This window comes from Phacochoerus africanus, chromosome 3 (genome assembly GCF_016906955.1).
Source record: "Phacochoerus africanus isolate WHEZ1 chromosome 3, ROS_Pafr_v1, whole genome shotgun sequence".
NCBI classification, from domain to species: Eukaryota; Metazoa; Chordata; class Mammalia; order Artiodactyla; family Suidae; genus Phacochoerus; species Phacochoerus africanus.
The window spans coordinates 149,972,488-149,995,416 of record NC_062546.1 but is presented as its reverse complement, the minus strand read 5'-3'; the positions used below and the strand labels follow the sequence as shown (position 1 = coordinate 149,995,416).

Sequence of the window (22,929 nt, the reverse complement as noted above, 5' to 3'; positions counted from 1 at the left end):
AGCTGAATTCAAAGCTGGTTTTTCAACACCCATGAAAAATCTCTGATTCCACACAGGAGTTGACAATCATTGAAGCTATGATTGGTTTCTAACTCCAGTGGAAATGAAAGCATTTAAATTAGGTCATCTATGTCTTCAAATTATTGGCAAAAAAAAAAGGAATTTTTTAAAAAGGGTTCTAATTCATACCTAACAATACACATTTTCTGTTTTAACCTCATTTATATAATTAGTTTTAACCTATTGATAGTTAACCTAATTTCATATGCATGTATACACACAAACAAAGCCAAAACTTTCTGCATGTTTATCCATTAGGACACCCAGAAAATCTCATTGACTTTGTGGTCAAAATTAACATAATCCCTTTTAAAATGAGTCCTCGTGCATCCTCCTAAATATTTATCTTTCCCTTCCTACAGGTGAAGAAGTAGTACCCGCTAAAAAGACAAAAACAATTGTTTCGACTGCTCAGATTTCAGAAACACGACAAACTCGAATTGAAAAGGTTGTTTTTTTTTTTTAATCTATACTATCAGTTTTTTAGCCTTTGAGATTGTTGCTTAACCAACTATTCCTCCTCAACCTGGGCTTTGTTTTTATCTTTTACAGAAGATAGAAGCCCACTTTGATGCCAGATCAATTGCAACAGTTGAGATGGTCATAGATGGTGCCGCTGGGCAACAGCTGCCACATAAAACACCTCCCAGGATACCTCCTAAGCCAAAGTCGAGGTCTCCCACACCACCATCGATTGCTGCCAAAGCACAGCTGGCTCGACAGCAGTCCCCATCGCCAATAAGACACTCCCCATCCCCAGTCAGACATGTTCGGGCACCGACCCCATCTCCCGTCAGGTAAAGCCTTTTAACAGTGATAATCAGGTCATTATGCACTTTTGAATTGGTTTAATCTAATAAGAAGAGAAATAAAAGGAGGCAATAAGAAATATAGCATGTGATAAAGGAGGTAAACCAAAAAGATACTGGTTATGATTTTCACAAATCCTCACTGTCCACAAAAAAATTGGAGAACTTCTTTAAATTCTAATTCTGAATTCTTATTTGTACATCATTTAATAAATATGTACCAAGAAAAAGCCCAGTGAAATGAAAAGAGCATCAGAAGCCTTAATTCAGTCAGCTTCAGAACTTGCTAAAATGTGGTTTAGGAAATAATTATGGTAATAAAATTGTCACTAGTATATATTGACCACTTTCTCTAAGTCCGACACTTGATTGGCACTCTGAATATATTTTCTCATTAAATATTCATAGCAACCTTTAAAAATGATCATCTCTAATTTTAAACATAGGTGACTAGAGCTAAATAAGTTAAATAATTTGCTTAAAGTCTTAGTCACATCATTTGTAAATTATAGAGAATCACAGTAAGAATGATCTCAAGGTGTGCTGTGAGGGTTGCACAAGATAATTAGTTGAATGTACCTTGTAAATATAATTATATAAGTGTTCTTATGCTGTGATAATCAAAAATTCTAAATTTCTGCATGTGCTTATGTTATTTTTTCTAGGATATAAAATAGATTTCCACTGGGTTTCCATTCTTAGTTAATATGAAGGTATTTTAGAAAGTAAACATATATCATCAGGGTTCAGAAACTATATAATCACATGTAAATTATCCATAGCAAATATGAAACTTTGTGACTTGACCTCACATGATAAGGTTGTTTAATATTATATACTAATAAAAGGGGAAATTTGGAGTAAACAAAAAGTATGTTTCCTGATCAATTTAATTTTTTAAATGTAGAGAAATTTCCCCTGCAAAGAAAATATTTTCAAGAAGAATAAGTGGATAGTTGATCTAAAAAATATTCAAACTTATTGTGAAGTTAACTGTAGTCAAAATAGTATGGTATTGGTAAATGAATAGAAAACACAAGGGGGAGGGGGGCAGAATAGAGGGTCTAGAAATAGATTCAAAATCCAGGAAATTCACTTTTTAATCAAAGTGACTTTTCAGTGCAGTGGGGAAAAGGCAATTTTACTGGGTAAAGAATGATGGGCCAATTAGCTATCCATGTGGGAGAAAACAAATATAAACCTCTACTTCACAGCATTTACAAAATAAATCTCAGCTTGACTGAAGAGCTATATTAAAAATTATTTTTAAAAAAGGAAAAGAAAATTTGAGCAAACAGCTGTAGGGAAGTGTTTTTATAGATTTGTGGATTCAACTACATAAAAATTTATGTAGACAAAAGCAAGATAATTGCTATATCAAATAGTCCATTTGTGAAAAAAGCTTAAAGGTACCTCTTTCTCAAGATATTTCATTGCCTCTGCCACAGAAGTATTATAACATACATGGCAGCAGTGTGAATGGTACAAGCCTGGAAATGGTGCATAACTTACACCACTGTATGTATGTATTGATGCTGGATAAGACCCCACAAAGAAACAATGCAAACTGTAGATCTGAGGGAGAAATGTCTGTAACACTTTTGACAAAGAACTAATAAACCAGATGTATCAAAATGCTTCCACCAATTAGTTATTAAAGAAAAAAAAGCAACACAAATCAAGAAATTAGACAAAAGACAAGCATTTCATACAAGAGGCAATGTAAATGTGCAACAAATATATGGACACATGCTAGATACTTTCTAGTCTTTGTTACGCTGGCCACTTAAAAAATTAAAGATATTGGTAAACACTACCATGAAGGCTGGGCAAAAAGCTCAGTTTAAAAAAACATGTCTAGCTATCAGATTAAAAAAGTGTTCTGTCTCAGGCTAACTCCAGGTTTGCACACCATGAAATCACAAGACAAGCCAAATGTGATTTCTGGGGGAGATAACAACCTCGCCATATTTTTAATCCAAGCCTAAGATTCATATAAAATGACAGAACTTCCCTGGCTCTATGGAGCATTTTGACTGTCTTAGAAACACTGAGAATCTGTGAATAACAATCCCATTTATTTAGCGCCCCCCACATTTGCTTTCAAATAATTAAGAAATTAAAATATCCATTTTGTGGAGAAAATAATGGTTAGCCAGGATAGACAACTTCCTAAAACGTCTCAGGGTGTAACCTTGACTTTTGTTGTAGAGTAAAGCAAATGTATTTCATGGAATAAGGTGCGTTGTATCTAGCTGCGCTCAAGTGATTATTTTTTATTGTAAGAGCAGAAATAAGCACTTTCCTGTTCCCATAATGACTCAAATTACCTTGATTTTCACAGTTATGGGCTTACCTGCAACCTGCTGCTAATCACTCATGTCATGCTAATCATGTCTTTATTTGAATTAGACCCACTTTATGAGGTACAGCAAGAACAAGGCACAGGTTGAAACTTGGAAATGCATGTCACTTTGCTTTTCTTCAATTGGTATAAACCCTTCGTTATTCTAAACTGGTCTTTGTTATAGTTCTAAGGCAGTCATTTTCCAAATAGAGATATGTTCCCCTAGATCTCCCCTTAGTTGATAACAACTCCATTTATAAAATGTAAATTGATTTTCACCAAAAAAAACCCTTCAAGAAAATGATTAAACATTTCTTCATGAAATTGGTTAATATTGTAAGCTACTGTTAATTTACTCTGCAATTTAGAGCAGATATCAACTGTACCTTGAGACTTAATTAGAATAACTGTTTCATTTATGATCACTTTAAGTTAAATACCTTATGTAGTGCCAGAATACATTTATAAACATTTTCCTATACGTAGTCGTTCAATGCAATGATAAGGCAATATTGCCACCTAGAGGGAAAAAGTATAATAAACCCTATTTACTAATAATTAAATTATGAAAAAATTTCATCTTAAAATAGTTGACCAGCACCTAGAATTATTATCGTAGATCAAATTGTCTTTTTTGGAGTTCCTGTCATGGTGCAGCAGAAACGAATCCGACTAGGAACCATGAGGTTGAGGGTTCAATCCCTGGCCCTGCTCAGTGGGTTAAGGATCCGGCATCAAAGATGCAGCTCAGATTTGGCATTGCTGTGGCTGTGGTGTACGCCAGCAGCTACAGCTCCGATTGGACCCCTAGCTTGGGAACCTCCATATGCCACTGGTGTGGCCCTAAAAAATTACAAAAGACAGAAAAAAAATTGTGTTTTTTGGCTATAAATGACATGATTCAGTACCCAGATTTTTCATCTGACTCTGCTGCATTTTGTACCCACATAAAATGCAATGAAAACTGTTTGGGAGGAAACTGCTTTATCAATTTAATCAAAAATGGTAGAATCCTTAGGTTTCAAATGATCCACTATAAGGATATTTAAAAGAAGTCCAGAGTACAATACAGTGAGGATAAGGGTAAACAAGTAACAGAAGAAATAAAAAGCAGTCCACCACTATTTGACCAGGACAGCACATTCCAAAATGCATTGCACAGCTAGACCCAAAAAAGTTGTGCAGAAAGAGAGAGAGAAAGCCTGGCAATTCATAAGGCATATGGGCATGGTGAGGGCTGTAGAAAGTCCTGCAGGAAAATTAAAAACATTTACTTTGCTTAGCCTCGAGCTGCATGAGTATTTTGATAACAAAAATTTTTCTCTCTTCAATACCTATTTGATATCCCTTTTCACCCCAGAATTGGGAGTAGAGAGAAATTTAGAGTTATGATTACCAGATTTGCTGTGTCCTTTCTTTGACGGTATTTTAAGGAAGGACCTTCTGCTGTCTTGACTTTTCCTAAATGTGAGAAGGTGGGGCAGAGCACAGAATTCTTAAGCTTAGAATTAAATCTGTTACTCTTACAGAATTACAACAAATGAGAATGAGACTCACTGAGATTTAAAACAAATTACTTTCAGAGTACCTGTCATGGCTCAGCAGAAATGAATCTGACTAGAATCTATGAGGACACAGGTTCTATCCCTGGCCTTGCTCAATGGGTTAAGGATCTGGAGTTGCCAAGAGCTAATAGTATAGGTCACAGATGCAGCTCAGATCCCACGCTGCTGTGGCTGTGGCGTAGGCCGGCAGCTGTAGCTCTGATTTGACCCCTAGCCTGGGAACCTCTATGTGCTGCAGGTGCGGCCCTAAAAAGCCAAAACATAAATAAATAAATAAATAAAATTACTTTCAAATACATTATTTGCCTCTGCATAGGTTATTGGGCCACGGATTTTAAAACTCTGTCTTAAACACTTCCAGATTTTTCTTCCATTATGCAAACGTGATGATCCAGAGAGTAGTTCCCTGTCTCAATGTTCTTTGAACTCTGCTTTGGTTTTCAGGTCTGTGTCTCCAGCAGGGAGGATTTCCACCTCCCCCATCAGATCTGTTAAGTCTCCATTACTCATCCGCAAGGCTCAGACGCCCACCATGCCCCCAGGCCCTGAAGTGCCTCCGCCTTGGAAGCAGGAGGGCTACATGGCTTCAACTGAGGCTGAGATGAGAGAGACCACGGTGACAAGTGCTACTCAGATCAGGACAGAGGAGAGATGGGAAGGGAGATACGGGATCGAGGAGCAAGTGACCATCAGCGGAGCTGCAGGTGCTGCGGCCAGCGTGTCCGCCAGCGCTGCCTTTGCTGCAGGGGCTGTTGCTACTGGGGCTGCAGAGGTACTGTCAGAGCTTCTTTTTTTCTTCCTTTCACATTCTGTTTTCTCCCACCAGACTCTTGCCATGGAACTGAGTCTTTATATGTTAGAGGGGACATGCATATGAACATAATACTATAACAGATGGATGGGGGTATGGGATTGGCATACATGCACTATTGTATATGGAATGGATGGCCAATGGGGACCTGCTGTGTAGCACAGGGAACTGTACCCAACAGTATGTGATAGCCTTTATGGGAAAAGAATCTGAAAAAGAATGTGTGTATGTATATAACGGAATCACTTTGTTTTACAGCAGAAATTAACACAGCATTATAAGTCAATTATACTTTAATTAATCTTTAAAAGCTGAAAAAAGAAAAGAATAAAGGCAAAGAAAGACAAAAAAAAAGAACGTAATAGAAACTGAAGACCAAATTTGGCTTATGCTTTGTAAAATTATTTTTAATTGGGACAAAATCTCTAATCTATGAGATTTTCATAAAATATCGGTTTTGGCAATACCATATCTCTCTTGGCAATGATAAATGCTTAGGCACATGTCTATTTTATCTCTAGATAGTTTGGTTTCCACAGTTCTTTTGTATTCTCTACCAGGCACATCATTTCAAAAAGTAACATGCTTGGTCATTGTCCATCCAGGTGAAACAAGAAACTGACAAAAGTGCAGCTGTTGCGACCGTTGTTGCTGCTGTTGATATGGCCAGAGTGAGAGAACCAGTTATCAGCGCTGTAGAGCAGACTGCTCAGAGGACAACCACGACTGCTGTGCACATCCAACCTGCTCAAGAACAGGTATGCGTGAGGCCATTCAGACTGAGCTTTGCATGCAAAGTTCCCAGGATGAACCAATGCCCAGATCATTTTGAGGACAGCACTGAGCCCACCATGGCCCAGACTTTGGGAGCATTCTGAGCAAAAGGTGGTCTGAGACCAAAAGTGCTCTAGACATAAATACTCTAAGTACCTGGTCTATGTCAGGCAGGTAGGTAAGGAAGAGTTCACTCAGAAAGTCAATACAGGAGGTCAGACAAGAGACCCAGAATATCAGGGCACCCCTGAGTTGAGACAGGTGAAGGGTGGCTGGGAAAGGCAGCTGTACCAGAGGGCTTGTGGGTGTTCGGAGCTGTAGTTCCAGAGCAGTCCATCCAGATCTCGGTCTCTCCAAGAGCCAAGCAGGGAAACCATTATTTCAGGGCTGGCATGACGTTTCCCTAAGCTTCCCCCAAAGACCTTTGCTTTTACTTTTCTCGAAACAAATGTGACACTTGATTCATAGCTGAAAGGTGGTATAAATCCAAGATAATTTCCCACCTCATATTTGAATAGATTTTCTGTTGTAGTTTAAAAATCACTCTAGTTTTCCTCCGATACACTCCTGTGTGACATTTATGTCTTTATCCAGATTTATTATTGTAACTTTTTATATAAGGTGCATTAAAGTCTTTCTTTCCTTTCCCCTATGAAAATCAGATAAGAAAGGAGGCAGAGAAGACTGCTGTAACTAAGGTAGTAGTGGCCGCCGATAAAGCCAAAGAACAAGAATTAAAATCAAGAACCAGAGAAGTAATTACGACAAAACAAGAGCAGGTGCATGTAACTCATGAACAGGTAAAAATGGTTTTTGATATGAAATTATTGTTATTACCCAGGTCAGCACAGATAATGATAACCATGAAGGGTGTTGTTTTGTGGGCAACGTGGTTATTATCACGCCAATAAAATCCCCTGTGTCTGTGTATTCTGGGGTACTGGATACCATGTCCCTTAGACTCACTGAGTGCTTCCCTTATGTAGACAAAAGGGACCTCTGGGAACACATACTGGGATTAGAAACAAAGGTCTCATCTACACTGACCTGGAGATGCACTGACTAAATTTGTGACTGTGAGGGAGGTGAAACCAGGAGGGAGAAATAGATGCTGAGGTTGGAAGAGGGAAGAGTGAAAAAGAACACAACACACAGTGCTTTGAAAATAGCTTAGCAACTGCTTCCTGACCCCTTAGGAGAACATTTGAACATGGATTTGAAATGAGATAGAGAGCATGGCCTTCTCAGATCAAATGACCAGAAAAAGTGAAAAAGATAACTCCATGATTAGAGGCATTCAGGAAAAGATTAGATAAGGCCAATCGACAGGGCTCTTGACCAGCAAAACCGATTGTCAGTTGGGTGGTTTGGAAAGATAACTTTCAAGCCTCTTTAACCCTGAGATCCTGATTTTCCATCGTGATGCCTGAGAATGGCAGGGAGGCAAATGAGGAGATTGCCCCTCCCGCCCTCACCCCTCTCCCCCGGTTCTTCCCATATACACTTTAGGTGTCCAGATCCAAACACAGCATCTTCAGGGGGTTAAGGATTGAAAAACATTTTGTCTAGGCTATATACAAAACTATTTTTCCTACATTGTCTCAATTTTAGAAATGTAAGTCTTGATGTTGCAAACTATCAACATAATTTTTGAAGCAAAGATAGCGTATAAATGCAGATTATGAACTATCTATACATGATTTTCCATATATAAAATTAAAGGGTCAGACTATTATTTCTAAGGTCTTCTAATATCCTATGCTCTAAGATTATCTTTAGATGACAGAGTGGCACAGAATAATATTGCCATTTTATCCACTTATAAACATTGGAAGTCTCTTTAAAGATGACTACTTTCTCCAATTCAAAGGAAACAGTGTCAAATCAATTTTTTTTTTTTTTTTTTTTTGCTCCTAAGCAGGATAATCTATGGTTTAGGTAAAGAAAGAGCATGGTCATATTAATGAAAATGATCAATTTTAATGATATCTCTAGAAAAAGGAATTTACTTCATTTACTTCCTATTTTGTTATATTTAATAAACATTATTACACTTCTCTTAAAAGATCATGAGACAATAAGATTTTGTCTTTATCACTGATTTCAGATAAGAAAAGAAACTGAAAAAGCATTTGTACCTAAAGTAGTAATCTCCACAACTAAAGCCAAAGAACAAGAAACTAGAATAACTGGAGAAATTACTACAAAACAAGAACAAAAGCAAATCACTCAAGAAAAAGTAAGTCCAATTTTGTAAATACCTCTTAATTTGTTGACAGATATCACATTCCAGCCAACTCTATGTACCCTCCAACCAAAACCTCTAAATGGAAGAGTCTTTTGTATATATTTTCTTTTTGTTGTTTCTCTGTGTTTAGTATTGAAACTCTTTCATGACGGAAATTCTGCTCTCATCGTACAATTTTCCACTCAACTGATCAGTTTCAAGGGGATTGTCTATCTATAAGAATAGTTAGGGGCAAATCAATGACATTTCTAGAGCATGTTTAAGTGGAAGATGGATATCATTCCAGCCCAGTTAACCACTGGTACAATCAGTTTTTTCATGCATAGCCTAAGCCTTCAATCACTTATATTGTAACATACAAACTTTACATAGGTGTAAGACACATGTGAGCACATTCCACACACACAAACACACCCACACCAACCATGAACACTCCAACTAAATATCAAGGGAAAATGAGGAATTACTGGATATCAGGGAAGACCGGCACTTCTTCAAGAAAGTACTCTAATTCCTGGTTGATAAATTGACCCAGAGGTGTTTGCTGCTATTATGTCATAGAGTCAAGTTGGAACAACCTCAGTGTCACCCAAATCTATTTCTCTCCCATGTATGAAATCAAGCCTTAAAGGGTCAAGAACGAGGCAACTTTTGAATTCTTTCGTGGTCAAGGAGATTTTGGTGACATTGAGGTTGTTCCAACTTGACTAGCCTCTCTTGATCTCAAGCTCTTTGCTGATCCCAGAGCTACATTTTTTAAAGGATCTCACTCCAAACACTACACACATAAAAGGCTGGCCAGAAGCTGTTGAATGAACCTTCCATTCCTGACAGTGAGAAAGAGACTTTCAAAACACAAGGGCATAGAAATCCCTGTTGCCATTGCAGTGCTGTGACTGGAAAGTTCACTCTGACTATACTTTTCTTGCCATTTATAGTGGGCACCCACTAAGTTTTCTCATGTGTCAACATGTCTCAAAGAGCTTTTCAGCTTCTAGGACAATTTGGTAAGGGGCAGGTGGACAGAAAAAAAAAAAAAGGAAGCCCAAACTTCAGAAAAACAAAAGTCTGGGATTTAAACACAAGTGTAGGCCCTTCAAATGGAACGATGATATTTTCTCTCATCACTGAATGTTCTACATTCTCCCAAATATTGTGAGGATATTTTGCCATTTCTTCTGTGCCTCTTGAAACTCAAACCTTTATTTCACTCTGAAAATCAAATAATACAGAAAGCCGAGACAGCAGCTGTATCTGTGGAGGTAGCTGCCACTGCAAAACCCACAAAACTAGAAACAGTTCTGGGAGCTCAAGAAGAAATTTCCATACAAGAAGATCATATGTACATAACTCATGAAAAGGTGAAGACTTCCTGCTGGTGTGAAATTCACTCTTGTTTCATTCCATTTGCAAGCCACCTACATTTTCATCCTGGGTCTTAACCACCACTTTTTAACCTCCTCCTCTTCTTGTAACTCATAGAGAAAACTTCAAAATCTCCCAGGAGCCCTTTGCCATCTATCTAGCCTTCATTGCCACTTTTCATTCTTAACTTTCAGACTTTCTTTGGATTGCTACTAATATGATTATAACTCACTTTAATATTTAATATATTTCTATTGAAGACTCCACCATACAAGTCAGTTGATAACATGCAAAATTATGTGTTATTTATGGCTCTACTGGCGTCTCCTATAGACTATGAGAGGAATAAAGTGAGAAAGAGAAATGCATCCTTTTATTGCTCATCACATTTTTTCCTTTTAGATGGAACTTATTTTTAAATTATTACCAATGAAACAGTATAGACAATCAATGAATTCAAATGATAAAATGTCCTCGAGTAGGAGAAATGTGCTTGCTTTCTTGGCTTTGACTTGAGTTTCTTTTATTAGAGGCTGTATGAAATGTAATGACCATTTTCTCATCTTTTTTTTTATTGTGTGACCAGATAATGAAAGAAACTAGGAAAATAGTGGTACCTAAAGTCATAGTTGCCACACCCAAAGTTAAAGAACAAGATTTAGTATCAAGAACTAGAGAAGGCATCACCACCCAAAGAGAGCAAGTGCAAATAACTCAGGAAAAGGTGAATACAGATATTCGAGATGGGAAAAGTTCACCTTTAAACTAATTTCTAGTAAACCATTAACTACGATGTGGAAGAAATTATTAATCTGTATTTTCCTTTTTGAATCCCCAACTAAAAACCAAATGGTGACTGTGTGACTGCATACCATTACTTTTATCTGCCCATTTGATTTTCATCCCTCTGTAATATTTGTGATTCATTTTCTTCACTATTATCCTTTGCATGAAAATGAATATTATTAGCCTGATTTTTAAGAAGCAATCTATGGAATCATCTGGAGATTTTTTTTATAGTTAACACTTCTAAATTTTGTGATTCTCAGTCTGTGTGTGCAGATACTGCCCAGTGAAAGTTAACTTCTCTTGGTATAGTTAACCCTGAATAACTTTGTCTTGCAATCCCACTAAAAGGGGGGAAGGGTCATAGCATATGTGTCTGAAGCCCTGTACAACTTAAACCTTGATTTTACTATAATAATCAGATGAGAAAGGAAGCTGAGAAAACTGCCTTGTCTACAATAGCAGTTGCTACTGCTAAAGCCAAAGAACAAGAAACAATACTGAGAACTAGAGAAGAAATGGCTACTAGACAAGAACAAATCCAAGTTATTCATGGAAAGGTGACTATTGCTAGTCCAAATGTGGAATCCCCTATTATAATACATTAACACTAAATCTCATGTGAAACTCCCTTATTATAATACATTAATACCAATCTCAGAATTTCTTATGAGATACCATTAACCTAATTTATTTTTAGATATACAATTGGAAACTAAAAAAACAAATTCTTTATTACTGTTAATATTACTACATATACCTTTCCCCACTGATCTCTTCACTATTATTTTCCATATTTTATTATTAACATCTAGAAATTCTCCAGAAGTTGATGATTAAAATTGCATGCAGGCTAATTTTAAGATACTCGATAAATATTTTTTAAAAGTATATAAGTAAATAATGACTCTTACTGTCAAGAAGATGTATATTTTGAGGGGGTCATAAATTCAGTAAATTGCATTGTAGACTATGGACTTATTTCAGGAAATAACCCAAAATTTTCATCATGTGAAACTTATCTTTTTTCCTTCCTGTAAGCATCAGATGAGGAAAAAAAAAAAAAACCTGAGAAAATTATAGTGCCTGCTGTAGGAGCTCCCACTAAATCTGAAAAAGAGGCAATATTGAAATCTAGAGACAAAATTATCCAACCAGAAAAAATGCACGAAAATGTTATTCGTACATCTGTTTTTGGTTATGAAATTTCCATGAATTAACCTACTTCCCATGACTCTATACACCCATGAGCTATTTGCCTAATTTTATTCCTTTTTTTCTTCTGTCTTTCGAAGGCCACACCTGCAGCATATGGAGGTTCCCAGGCTAGGGGTCTAGTTGGAGCTGTAGCTGCTGGCCTACACCATAGCCACAGCAACTCGGCATCTGAACAGAGTCTGTGACCTACACCACAGCTCATGGCAACACCAGATCCTTAACTCACTGTGTGAGGCCAGTGATCAAACCCACATCCTCATGGATGCTCGTCAGGTTTGTTAACCGCTGAGCCATGATGAGAACTCCTAATTTTATTCTTTATTGCTAATATAGTATTTGGAAAATAGAAACTAAAATTTTCCAATTTCTTAAGTGTCAGGACTGAGTCCTGTCAGCATTTCCTTCAATGTTGTTTTCTATCTCTACATCTTTTTTTTTTTCCTAAGACATGTTAGGATCAGTTTTTCAAACATTTATCCAAGTTTAGTGGTGAATGTTGTATCAGCCTTTTAGAAGTCTCACTGATGACCTAAATTCCAATATGTAACATACTTCAGGAGTGATTATATTTATATTTTGTTCTGAATCACATAAATTTAACTATCTTATTTTTATTGTTAAAAATTAGCTAAGAATGGGAACTGAGAAAATGTTTACACCCAACATAATATTTACCACTGCAAAATCTACTGAACCAGCCACACTGCCAAGAACTAGAGAAGGATTTGCTTTCCAGCAAGAACAAATGCATCTTTTTTGTGAGGAGATGAAATCTGATGCTTTGGAGGTGAAAAGCATTGTTTCATCCCATTTCACCATCAGCTCTCATAACTTTTCATATCATGAGTCATTGTTCTTCTGCTAGTTCATTGAATTGTTTAACTTATTATCAACAGAACTTTAGAGATAATTAGATTCAGTCCAGTTCCTCCAGTGAAACAGTTAAAATTTCTAGTTGTGAAAAGTCAGATTAAATAACACCTTTCTTTGCATCTCCTAAATTAATGCTCAGCTTTTAAGTGGTACGAGTTGGGGTCTCTCAGTCCCATTCTTCTTCCTGTTTTACCTAGGTTCCAAAAATATGAGGGCTGTTAGAATCCACCAAGAAATAAAAGCAGCTATCAGCACAGAGTGTTCATGTGTGGTGCTCCACCAAAATGAGTCTATCAGCATCCGTAGAGAGAGTTAATATGTGTTAACTCAGGAAAAAAACATATCTATTTTTCCCCAATTCAAAATATTCTATTACAGTTGATTCTTTTTTGCATAAGTTTTAAATTAATGGCAACATTTGTATATTTCAGTTGGCAAATGACAATGTCTTTGAGCCTAAATCTTCTCTTTTTTTAAGATATAGATTTATTATGTGATAAATTCATTTGAGTAATAAATAGCAAAAAAAGAAATAGATTTATTAACATAGGATGCTTGTGAGAGATGCCTGTTTTCTCATTTTTTAAATAATAAAACTAAAACTCGTTAGCTATTTTATAGACTGGTTGAAAGGTCAAATGAGATACCATATAAATATAATCATTCTACCAGAAAGGTAATTATTCATAGAAATATATATATATATATGATAACATTTAAAAAATATAAAATTAAAATCAACTAATGGCCCATATGGTTTTTTTAAAAAAAGAAACAAACAGATGAATGAACTTAACACATCTACACCTCACATACATTTTATAGTTTCTCCTCAGATGCAATCTAAAGTGAAAATGGTATTTGCAGTTCTTCAAGGCAGATTAAATTGTTTGTGGCTTCCTAGAAGGAGCACTAAATGAACCCTTGATCATGAAGGCCCTATTTTATCTCAAAATCACCTCATTTATACCTTAAATAGCTCAAAGAATAATTTTGACAGATAGAGTGGTAACATACTTGAAAAACATTTCAGATGCAATCTAGATTCTATTCACAGCAGCAGAAAAGAAAACTGGACATTAACAAAATATTCCAACATTCTTTTAAAGAGCACTGATGGACACAGTGATGTGATTTTTGCCATATGCTGCCTCCAAGTGTTGCATAGAATCATAGCATGTAAGCCGCATCAACTAGTTTGCTTTCTTTAAAAGAGAAACTCCTTTGCAAACGTGTGTTTGCATTTATAGTAATCAGATTCATGGAAATGAGAAAACATTTCTGTTTCCTTCTTCAGTTGAACTTTCAGTAATGATGAAAGTAAATCGAACTTCCCTGTGAAAGGTCATTCTCTTGACTCCAAATATGATAACACTTTCATTTTCATTGCAACGTCTTCATTCAGGTGTTTTAGGGAAGATACTTTCTAGTAGATGAAAAAAATTCTTATCCCCAGGGAATCATCAGTAAATTAATATGTTCCCTGCGTATTCACAAGCATTCATGTTATCTCAGATTTGCATGTGACTGTACAACTCTGTAACAGCTGATTTTTCTGGATGGGACTGGGACAGTATTTGAGTGTATTTTTTTCGTCACTGTCATTGCGTTGGCAGCAGATTAAATGATCAGTAGTAAAAATAATCAATAAAGGTAAAAACAGCCCCAAAGTTCTGATTTCACAAGTGGTAATTGACTGTCTGTCATGGACAAAATACTAGACAAACTCAAAATCCCCTTACCAGTTTATACACATATTGTATTGTCCTATGTTGTGTGTATGTGACTTAATGTCTCATTAAACAGGGATTTATAGAATGTTTCTAACTAGATATCCACCCATTGTAATAATCAGTGAAATATTAAGTTCCTAAATGCATTTCTAACTCATATTTCTGGGGACATTAACATAGCTGTGTAACCTGGGTGCCATCTGCCTATCCTGCCTTTGGGCATTTGTCTGTTCCTGATGACTATCCTAGGAGGAGAAGTCCTATCCTGACTTTGACATGACTGTATTACTGTGTGTTAATTCCGGAAACCTTGTCTCCAGGTGGGCGTTGGGAAAAAGGCGGAAGCTGTAGCAACAGTGGTTGCCGCAGTAGACCAGGCCCGAGTTCGAGAGCCCAGAGAACCCGGGCATGTTGAAGAAACACATGCTCAGCAGACCACTTTGGAGTATGGGTATAAGGAGCACGTTTCTGCCGCCAAGGTCACTGAGCATGTTTCCGCTGCCAAAGTCGCTGAGCACCCCCCACGCCCAGCCTCAGAACCCCACGTTGTCCCTAAAGCAGTCAAGCCTAGAGTGATCCAAGCTCCTTCTGAGACTCATATCACAACTACCGATCAAATGGGAATGCATATATCAACACAGGTGAGTCTGGATGAGTGGCCATTCTCAGGAGCAAGCTTAGCTGCTGAGGTGGTCAGGGGAACAGTGGTATCACTGAGTTTCTTTTCAATGCAGATCAAGAAAACTACAGATCTAACAAGTGAAAGATTAGTCCATGTGGATAAACGTCCCCGCACAGCAAGCCCTCACTTTACCGTTTCAAAAATTTCTGTTCCTAAGGCAGAACATGGATATGAGGTAAGAAGTTAAAGAGCATGACAAAGAAATGCTGGGCTCCAAAGAAGTAAGTATCTACTGTGTGATATAAAGCATCTTTGGTGTGGGCCTTGGGGGCCTCTTTTTGATGATGTCTGTCTTCATGGCAGACTCAGAAGCCCCTAAAATTTGGTTTCCGAAACTCGCCCACCAGGGTGAGCCTAGGGTAGCAGGTGGTTATCTTACACCTCTGAGAAAACACAAATCCATATAGGGTTCTCTCTGCTTTACATTCTGTAAAAGGTGGTATATTACACAGTTCTGTTTTCCTTGTGCTGTGGGACATTTCAGGGTAACTTAAATGTGAATGGATATAAAAATTAAAAAAGATATTGAGAAGTCATATGTTCACATACTCAGTGTAGCAAGGTGAAGAGGTGGTCCTGTGTGGTGTTGGGTAGATTGTGGAATCACACAGCCCTGGCCTAGCTTCACCCCTTGTTAGCTTGTCATCGGGGGCAAGTTATTATCTGTAAAAACCTTAGCAAGTTGACAGCAGTATTAGTCACAACTCTTCTTATTTTACACATCCAAGACATAGAATCTGAAACTTGTATGCTTCAAAAAATTGTATATTTAATACCTATGTTTGTGATAGTCTCCAATTACCATTGAAACCAAATAACCATAGACAGAAACAGAATAAAAAGAGTAAGGAAGCCTTTAAAATAATTTTCTAAGTGTCTCCATTTACCTTTCACACAGACTTGTGGGAAGCTTAAATGTGCTATTTTAAAGTAGTTCCTAGGAATTAAATAAATATTTTAATAATTTCTTGAGGAGTTCCCATCGTGGCTCAGTGGTTAACAAATCTGGCTAGGAATCATGAGGTTGCTGGTTCGATCCCTGGCCTTGCTCAGTGGGTTAAGGATCCAGCGTTGCCATGAGCTATGGTGTAGGTTGCAGACGCAGCTCTGATCCCATGTTGCTATGGCTCTGGCGTAGGCCGGCAGCTACAGCTCCAATTAGATCCCTAGCCTGGGAACCTCCATATGCCATGGGAGTGGCCCAAGAAACGGCAAAAAGACCAATAATAATAATAATAATAATTTCTTGACTTTGAATTTCCCACTGTAGTATTTTCAGATACAGCTTCATTGGGATGGTTAAATGAAAATTTATGACTGAGTGTTAGAAGACCCTCAGTCCCTTAATGATGAGAGTCTAAAATAAAAACTCTAAATCCAACTCTTTTTTTAAGAAAGATATCTTCAAATATATTTTAGAAACTGGCAGGAATGACGATGAGCTTTATAACTGGTTTATCTCTAATTGACTTTTCATTAACTATAAAAGTGATAAGGACAACAATTAAAAGAGACCATATGAAAATAGACTCAGACTCACTACAGGAATGCTAGTGGCATGCACTTCTGAGGGATGACTGGGATAGCAGTTAAATGACCTTGTTTTCTGACTCCATTTCCACTTAGGCGTCAATAGCCGGTAGCGCTATTGCCACATTACAAAAAGAGCTGTCAGCCACACCTTCTGCTCAGAAGGTCACCAAATCTGTGAAGGCACCTACCGTGAAGCCTGCTGAGGCTAGAGTGAGAGCAGAGCCCACGCCTTCACCCCAATTCCCCTTCGCAGACACAGCAGAGACTTTTAAGAGTCAAGCTGGCATCGAGGTAAAGAAGGAAGTCGGGGTGAGCATCACTGCTGCTGCAGTCCGTGAAGAACGCTTTGAAGTACTGCGAGAGCGTGAAGCCAAGGTTGGTTGCCAGAACACCCACTGTTCCTGGACCCATTCTTAGGGCCATTCTGTGCCATGGAAGTGGTCAGCCAGGCATCCTGCTTTTCTCCTTCACCAGGCTCAAACTTAGTTTTATTGAGCTTAATTGATTTTTAATTGAGAAATTACTTAATTTTTTGCAAGTTATTTTTATAATTTTGCATGTGCTAAGCATTCATGAGATATTTCCTACTTTCCTGAGCATTTTGTAACATCCTTTGTAAAAAATCGTAGGTAACAGAAACAGCAAGAGTACCTGCACCTGTTGAAATCCCTGTTACTCCGCCAACTTTAGTCTCGGTAAGTCAAGTTAATTGCGTTGGATCATATGCATAACTGGTCAAATAATTTTCGTATATGCACAGATCAGTTTCTCAAACTGGAAAAAGCCATTGGCACATTCACAAGTACTAATTTTAAGACCATATACTATTTGCAAGGAAAGGAGGAATTCTGTGTGGCAGACATCAGTCATGAATTCAGCAGGTTGAATGAATTTCTGTTATGTGTAAGGCACTATCACAAGACCAGGCTAGCCCTCTTTGAAATCTTTGTCTTACTATCAGAGAAAATGTATGTAAATAAGCATGATTAAAATATAGAAAGTGATAGGACCTGAAGGAAAGCTGGATTGCTTGCTGTTGAAGATGACATGGAAAGCTTTGTTGAAGAGGTAGCATTTGCTACTGAGCTTTGAAATGCTGTTGGAACTGGAATATGTGCAAATACCAGAGGGTACAGAGTTGCCCCATTGTTTGATATTAATACAGTTTCTATGAACTTGAAAACTCCCTATATTTATTCAAACTGGGGAAATTCCAATTTCCAAAAGAGTTTCTTTAGTAATTTTCTAGAGTCTTGATCTTAATGATCTTAAAAAAGCATTTTATGACAATTAGAATTTGTCAGGTCATGGGAGTTCCCACTGTGGCTCAGTGTGGTAACTAGTATCCATGAAGACATTGGTTTGATCCCTGGCCTCGCTCAGTGGGTTAAGGATCTGGCATTGCTGTGAGCTGTGGTACAGGTCGCAGACTTGGCTCAGATATGACGTTGTTGTGGCTGTGGTGTAGACCAGCGGCTACAGCTCCAATTCGACCCCTAGCCTGGTAACTTCTATATGCCACAGGTGCGACCCTAAAAAGACAAAAGAAAGAATATGTCAGGTCAAGCCCCCATATTTGTTACAATGTATGGAGAGCATTAATAAATAAGCAAACATATCAATACTTCCTTTTTCTTCTCTCCTCAGGGCTTAAAAAATGTGACTGTTATAGAAGGTGAATCTGTCACCTTGGAGTGCCACATCTCTGGATACCCATCCCCCAAAGTGACATGGTACAGAGAAGACTACCAAATAGAAAGTTCTATTGATTTCCAAATAACCTTCCAGAGTGGAATTGCTCGTCTTATGATTCGTGAAGCCTTTGCGGAAGACAGCGGGCGATTTACTTGCAGTGCTGTGAACGAGGCTGGGACTGTCAGCACATCCTGCTATCTGGCTGTGCAAGGTCAGTGACCACACCCCACCAACCCACCACACAGGCCGTCACTGTCACCCGACACTTCTTTCCACCGTATGGTGTCTGCACACCTTGAAATGGAGTCCCCTTTTGGAATTCAGGGGTAGAGTGTGGGGTCCACTTAACTCTCATACTAAGCAGAGGTCACTAATGAAACAAAACTACATGCCTGACTTACAAGAGAAACTTCTGTCTTCTTCCAGTGTCAGAAGAGTTTGAAAAGGAAACAACAGCTGTGGCTGAGAAAATTACCACAGAAGAGAAACGGTAACACATTCTTTGGCTAATGAGCTTTTGTTGTAGTACAGTTTTGATTTTTTTCAACCCCTTTAGTATTGTAGTTTGCAGTCCAGAAGCTAATATGGAGGGAATTCTCTTTCCAGCTTTGTCGAGTCAAGAGATGTGGTAATGACAGATACTAGCATCGCAGAGGAACCAGCAGCGCCTGGAGAACCAGCTGCCCCTTTCTTTATTACAAAACCAGTGGTCCAGAAACTGGTGGAAGGCGGGAGCATTGTGTTTGAATGCCAAGTTGGAGGCAACCCAAAGCCCCATGTCTACTGGAAAAAGTCTGGCGTTCCTCTGACCAGTGGATACAGGTATCTTGATGGCTGAATGATAGAGTTCTCTGTGATTTGTCTGATGTGTATAGGAAGCTGAGAGAGAAGTAGTGTCTACTTACCCCACTAGCCCTCAAAAGTAAGTTCTTTCATTATGGAGCCTTCAGTGTGCACTTCGAACTATTTTCATGTTTTTTTTTATTTTTTTTATTATTATTATTTTTTTCCCACTGTACAGCAAGGGGGTCAGGTTATCCTTACATGTATACATTACAATTACATTTTTTTCCCCACCCTTTGTTCTGTTGCAACATGAGTATCTAGACATAGTTCTAAATGCTATTTTCATGTTTTTATATGAAGTCTTATTAAGAAACAAAGCTATGTGACTAAAGCGGATGGAAAATACATTTCTTTATATTCTTTTTTTTTTAAATCTTCTTGAAATACACTGCCTATTTGACATCCTAGACTTTTATTTATTTATTTATTTAGTCTTTCTGTCCTTTTTTTAGGACCGTACCTGCAGCATATGGAGGTTCCCAGGCTAGGGGTCTAATTGAAGCTGTAGCCACTGGCCTACGCCACAGCCACAGCAGTGCCAGATCCAAGCCGTATCTACAACCTGTACCACAGCTCATGGCAATGTTGGATCCTTAACCCACTGAGCAAAGCCAGGGATCAAACCCGCAACCTCATGGTTCCTAGTCGGATTCGTTTCCACTGCACCACGATGGGAACTCCTATTTCTTTATATTCTAGTTTGATTCATTTATAGTGCTAGTGAAATATAGAAAATGTTGTGGTATTTTACACACACACACATACACAACATATCCTTCTAGAAAATATCTGGAACAACTTTCAATAAAAATGCATAGTAATTAAGTCACTAAAAGATAAAAGAAAAAAGGTCATGTAATGAAGAAGAAAGCTAGTTATACATGAAAATCTATGCTCATAAATTTGCTGCAATTTAATATAAAATTTAGTTTTGAATTTCCTAAAATCTGAAAATGTAGCTGTCATGTCTTAATAACAACTATAGTGTATCAAAGGCTTAATATTGAAATGTTTAAAGGGATTTGTTGTTTTGATTATTCATTTGATCTTCACATAAAACAATGAACAAAACAATGAGCAAAGAGAAATGCCTAAGTATTTAAATGACCTCATCATTTGCTGACATAAATACCAAAGCCCCTTATTTCCATATGGTTGATTCTATTAGTATCATATTCTATTTTTATTTTAAAGAATATATGAATATTCTTTAAAATGAAGATTTTAACTTGCTTGGCCCTCATACTCTTGTCCAGGCATTTCCCACAATTTTCAGCAATCTTATATTCTGTGGAGGAGCCTAGTCCCATGTTTAGAATTATTGAATTTTATATCACAGATCCACATAAGGTTTATTGTACTCACATAAGGGCTATTCACATGAAGATCACTTATTTTACTCACGTAAGGGTTTTTGTTTGTTCGCTTCCATAAAGATACAAAGTGAGTTACAACAAACAAACTGGCGAATGCAAACTGGTGATTTCAATGACTTTTGCTGATGATGCTGGAGAATACACTATTGTTATTCGGAATAAGCATGGAGAAACTTCTGCATCTGCCTCCTTGCTTGAAGAAGGTGAGTGCAACTCCAAGTGGTTCCATGAGCATGATAAAAATGGAAATGCAGAGAAGTAGCAGTGCTGTGTGATTGTCAAAAGGCCAGATGCAATTTCCTGGTTCTCATACTGGCTCCATCCCCATTGACCCATATCTTGGCCTCAGCTGTATAGGAAGTGTTTTAGATCACACAGCCTCAAAAGCCGAATTGGTGCTCAACTTAAAATCTTCTAACAATAGTTTCCTCTTGGTGCATTTACTTCAAGACACATCATGCCTTTGAAAAATGCGGAAACTCTAAATTCAGTTGCCTTCCAGATGCAAACAGATAATGTGAGCATAATGAAGACAATGGCAAACTGGAAGGTACATGCCCTGCCTCCAGGGGGGCAGTAGCTCCCCACCTCCAATGTGTTGTAACCAGGCTCAGTGTTGTTAGAGCTTCCAATATTTTAAAGAAAAGCTAGAAATCACAATTTTCAATATTCATATGTAATTTGGGGGGGAAAAATGTATAACGGCATTTAGGCCAAACAAAATGTATCTGTGTGTCTCCATCACCTTTGCTTAGATATTCAGGTTTATAATAGACTGTCCTACACTCTGTCTCATTTGACCTGCACAAAACCCCTTAGAGAAAGTTAGGATATTATCCTCATTTGGCAGATAAAGCCCTCAAGATCCAGAAAGGTAAATGTATTCCCAAAATCCACAGGGAAAATTAGGAAGACCTCTAGGGTAGATCCCAAAGGAGTGATTGCTAATATAGATTTTTTTTCTATAATAGTAGTGGCTACTTTGACTTGTTAATGTAAGTTTGGTTTTGAAATTCAACCTAATAAGTCTACACTGAGCACTTTGATGGTAAAATTTTGAAAATCTAGCTTTTGGTTATCAGCTTTCCCTAGTGTAGGCCTTGCTTGAATGAACAGTAGCATGAAGGCTTTTTCATAAGAACATTAAAGATTAACTTGTGTTCTTAACTCCTAGCTGATTATGAGTCACTGATGAGGTCCCAGCAAGAAATGCTTTACCAGACACAAATGACTGCATTTGTACAAGAACCTAAAGTTGGAGAAATAGCACCTGGATATGTGTACTCTGAGTATGAAAAGGAGTATGAAAAAGAACAGGCCTTGATTAGGAAGAAAATGGCCAAAGACACAGTAATGGTCAGAACTTTTGTGGAAGACCAGGTGAGTATAACAATAATGACCAAGTGAATCATTTTATAAATTATACTTTTGCCCCACAATGCCATTCCTTTTGTGTAATATTTTCATTTTCATAGATGGGTCAGGGTTAGGATACTATAGCAGGTCTAGGTTCACTATTGACAAGTTTCCTTATCTTCATAACATGTTGCACATATGACTTTAGAAACTGAGATTACATATATTCAGGAAAAAATAAACACTGGTACAACAAAGTTCATTACTGTCAAGATTCCTTCATCTCTACGATAAACATTGCAAATATAACCCATACTCTTAAAATACCACTGACCTAAGATGCCACAGCATGAAGTGACAAAGATGACTATAATGCAGATTAAAAAACAAAACAGCGACCCCTCTCGTTCTCATTGAAAACCAAATTTAAAAAGCAAAAACAGACCCCAAAAAAGCCTTCTAGATTTTTGTCCCAGTTAAAAATTTTAACTAAATCTTATTTCTGAAGTGAATACTCTTAAAGGATTTCTATAAGTCAGGGTACATCTTTTTAACAAGCTATTCTTTTTTGCTCCATAGGAATTCCATATTTCTTCCTTTGAAGAGAGACTTATTAAAGAAATTGAGTACAGAATAATAAAGACTACATTAGAAGAACTTCTTGAAGAAGACGGAGAAGAAAAAATGGCAGTTGACATTTCTGAATCTGAAGCTATTGAAGCAGGATTTGATTTAAGAGTCAAGAATTACAGGATTCTTGAAGGGATGGGTGTTACTTTTCATTGCAAGATGTCTGGGTATCCATTACCCAAGGTAAAATATAATAATTGATTGTATCTTCATGCTATAATA

The 22,929-nt window shown here is 37.5% G+C and overlaps 1 protein-coding gene across 2 annotated transcripts in view; it reads left to right on the top strand.

Annotated features, from left to right (window-relative positions):
* Window positions 1–22,929, top strand: part of TTN (titin) — a 274,931-nt gene that overhangs the window by 6,719 nt on the left and 245,283 nt on the right. For both annotated transcript variants that reach the window (XM_047772981.1, XM_047772982.1), the window contains exons 5-22: window positions 423–508; window positions 613–857; window positions 5,226–5,553; window positions 6,198–6,350; window positions 7,029–7,166; window positions 8,474–8,605; window positions 10,566–10,703; window positions 11,188–11,325; window positions 14,910–15,230; window positions 15,324–15,446; window positions 16,898–17,179; window positions 17,434–17,499; window positions 18,452–18,710; window positions 18,926–18,989; window positions 19,106–19,321; window positions 20,782–20,924; window positions 21,896–22,101; window positions 22,657–22,890. In XM_047772981.1, coding sequence (XP_047628937.1) covers window positions 423–508; window positions 613–857; window positions 5,226–5,553; window positions 6,198–6,350; window positions 7,029–7,166; window positions 8,474–8,605; window positions 10,566–10,703; window positions 11,188–11,325; window positions 14,910–15,230; window positions 15,324–15,446; window positions 16,898–17,179; window positions 17,434–17,499; window positions 18,452–18,710; window positions 18,926–18,989; window positions 19,106–19,321; window positions 20,782–20,924; window positions 21,896–22,101; window positions 22,657–22,890 — 3,272 coding nt within the window. The remainder of the gene's footprint in view (window positions 1–422; window positions 509–612; window positions 858–5,225; window positions 5,554–6,197; window positions 6,351–7,028; window positions 7,167–8,473; window positions 8,606–10,565; window positions 10,704–11,187; window positions 11,326–14,909; window positions 15,231–15,323; window positions 15,447–16,897; window positions 17,180–17,433; window positions 17,500–18,451; window positions 18,711–18,925; window positions 18,990–19,105; window positions 19,322–20,781; window positions 20,925–21,895; window positions 22,102–22,656; window positions 22,891–22,929) is intronic.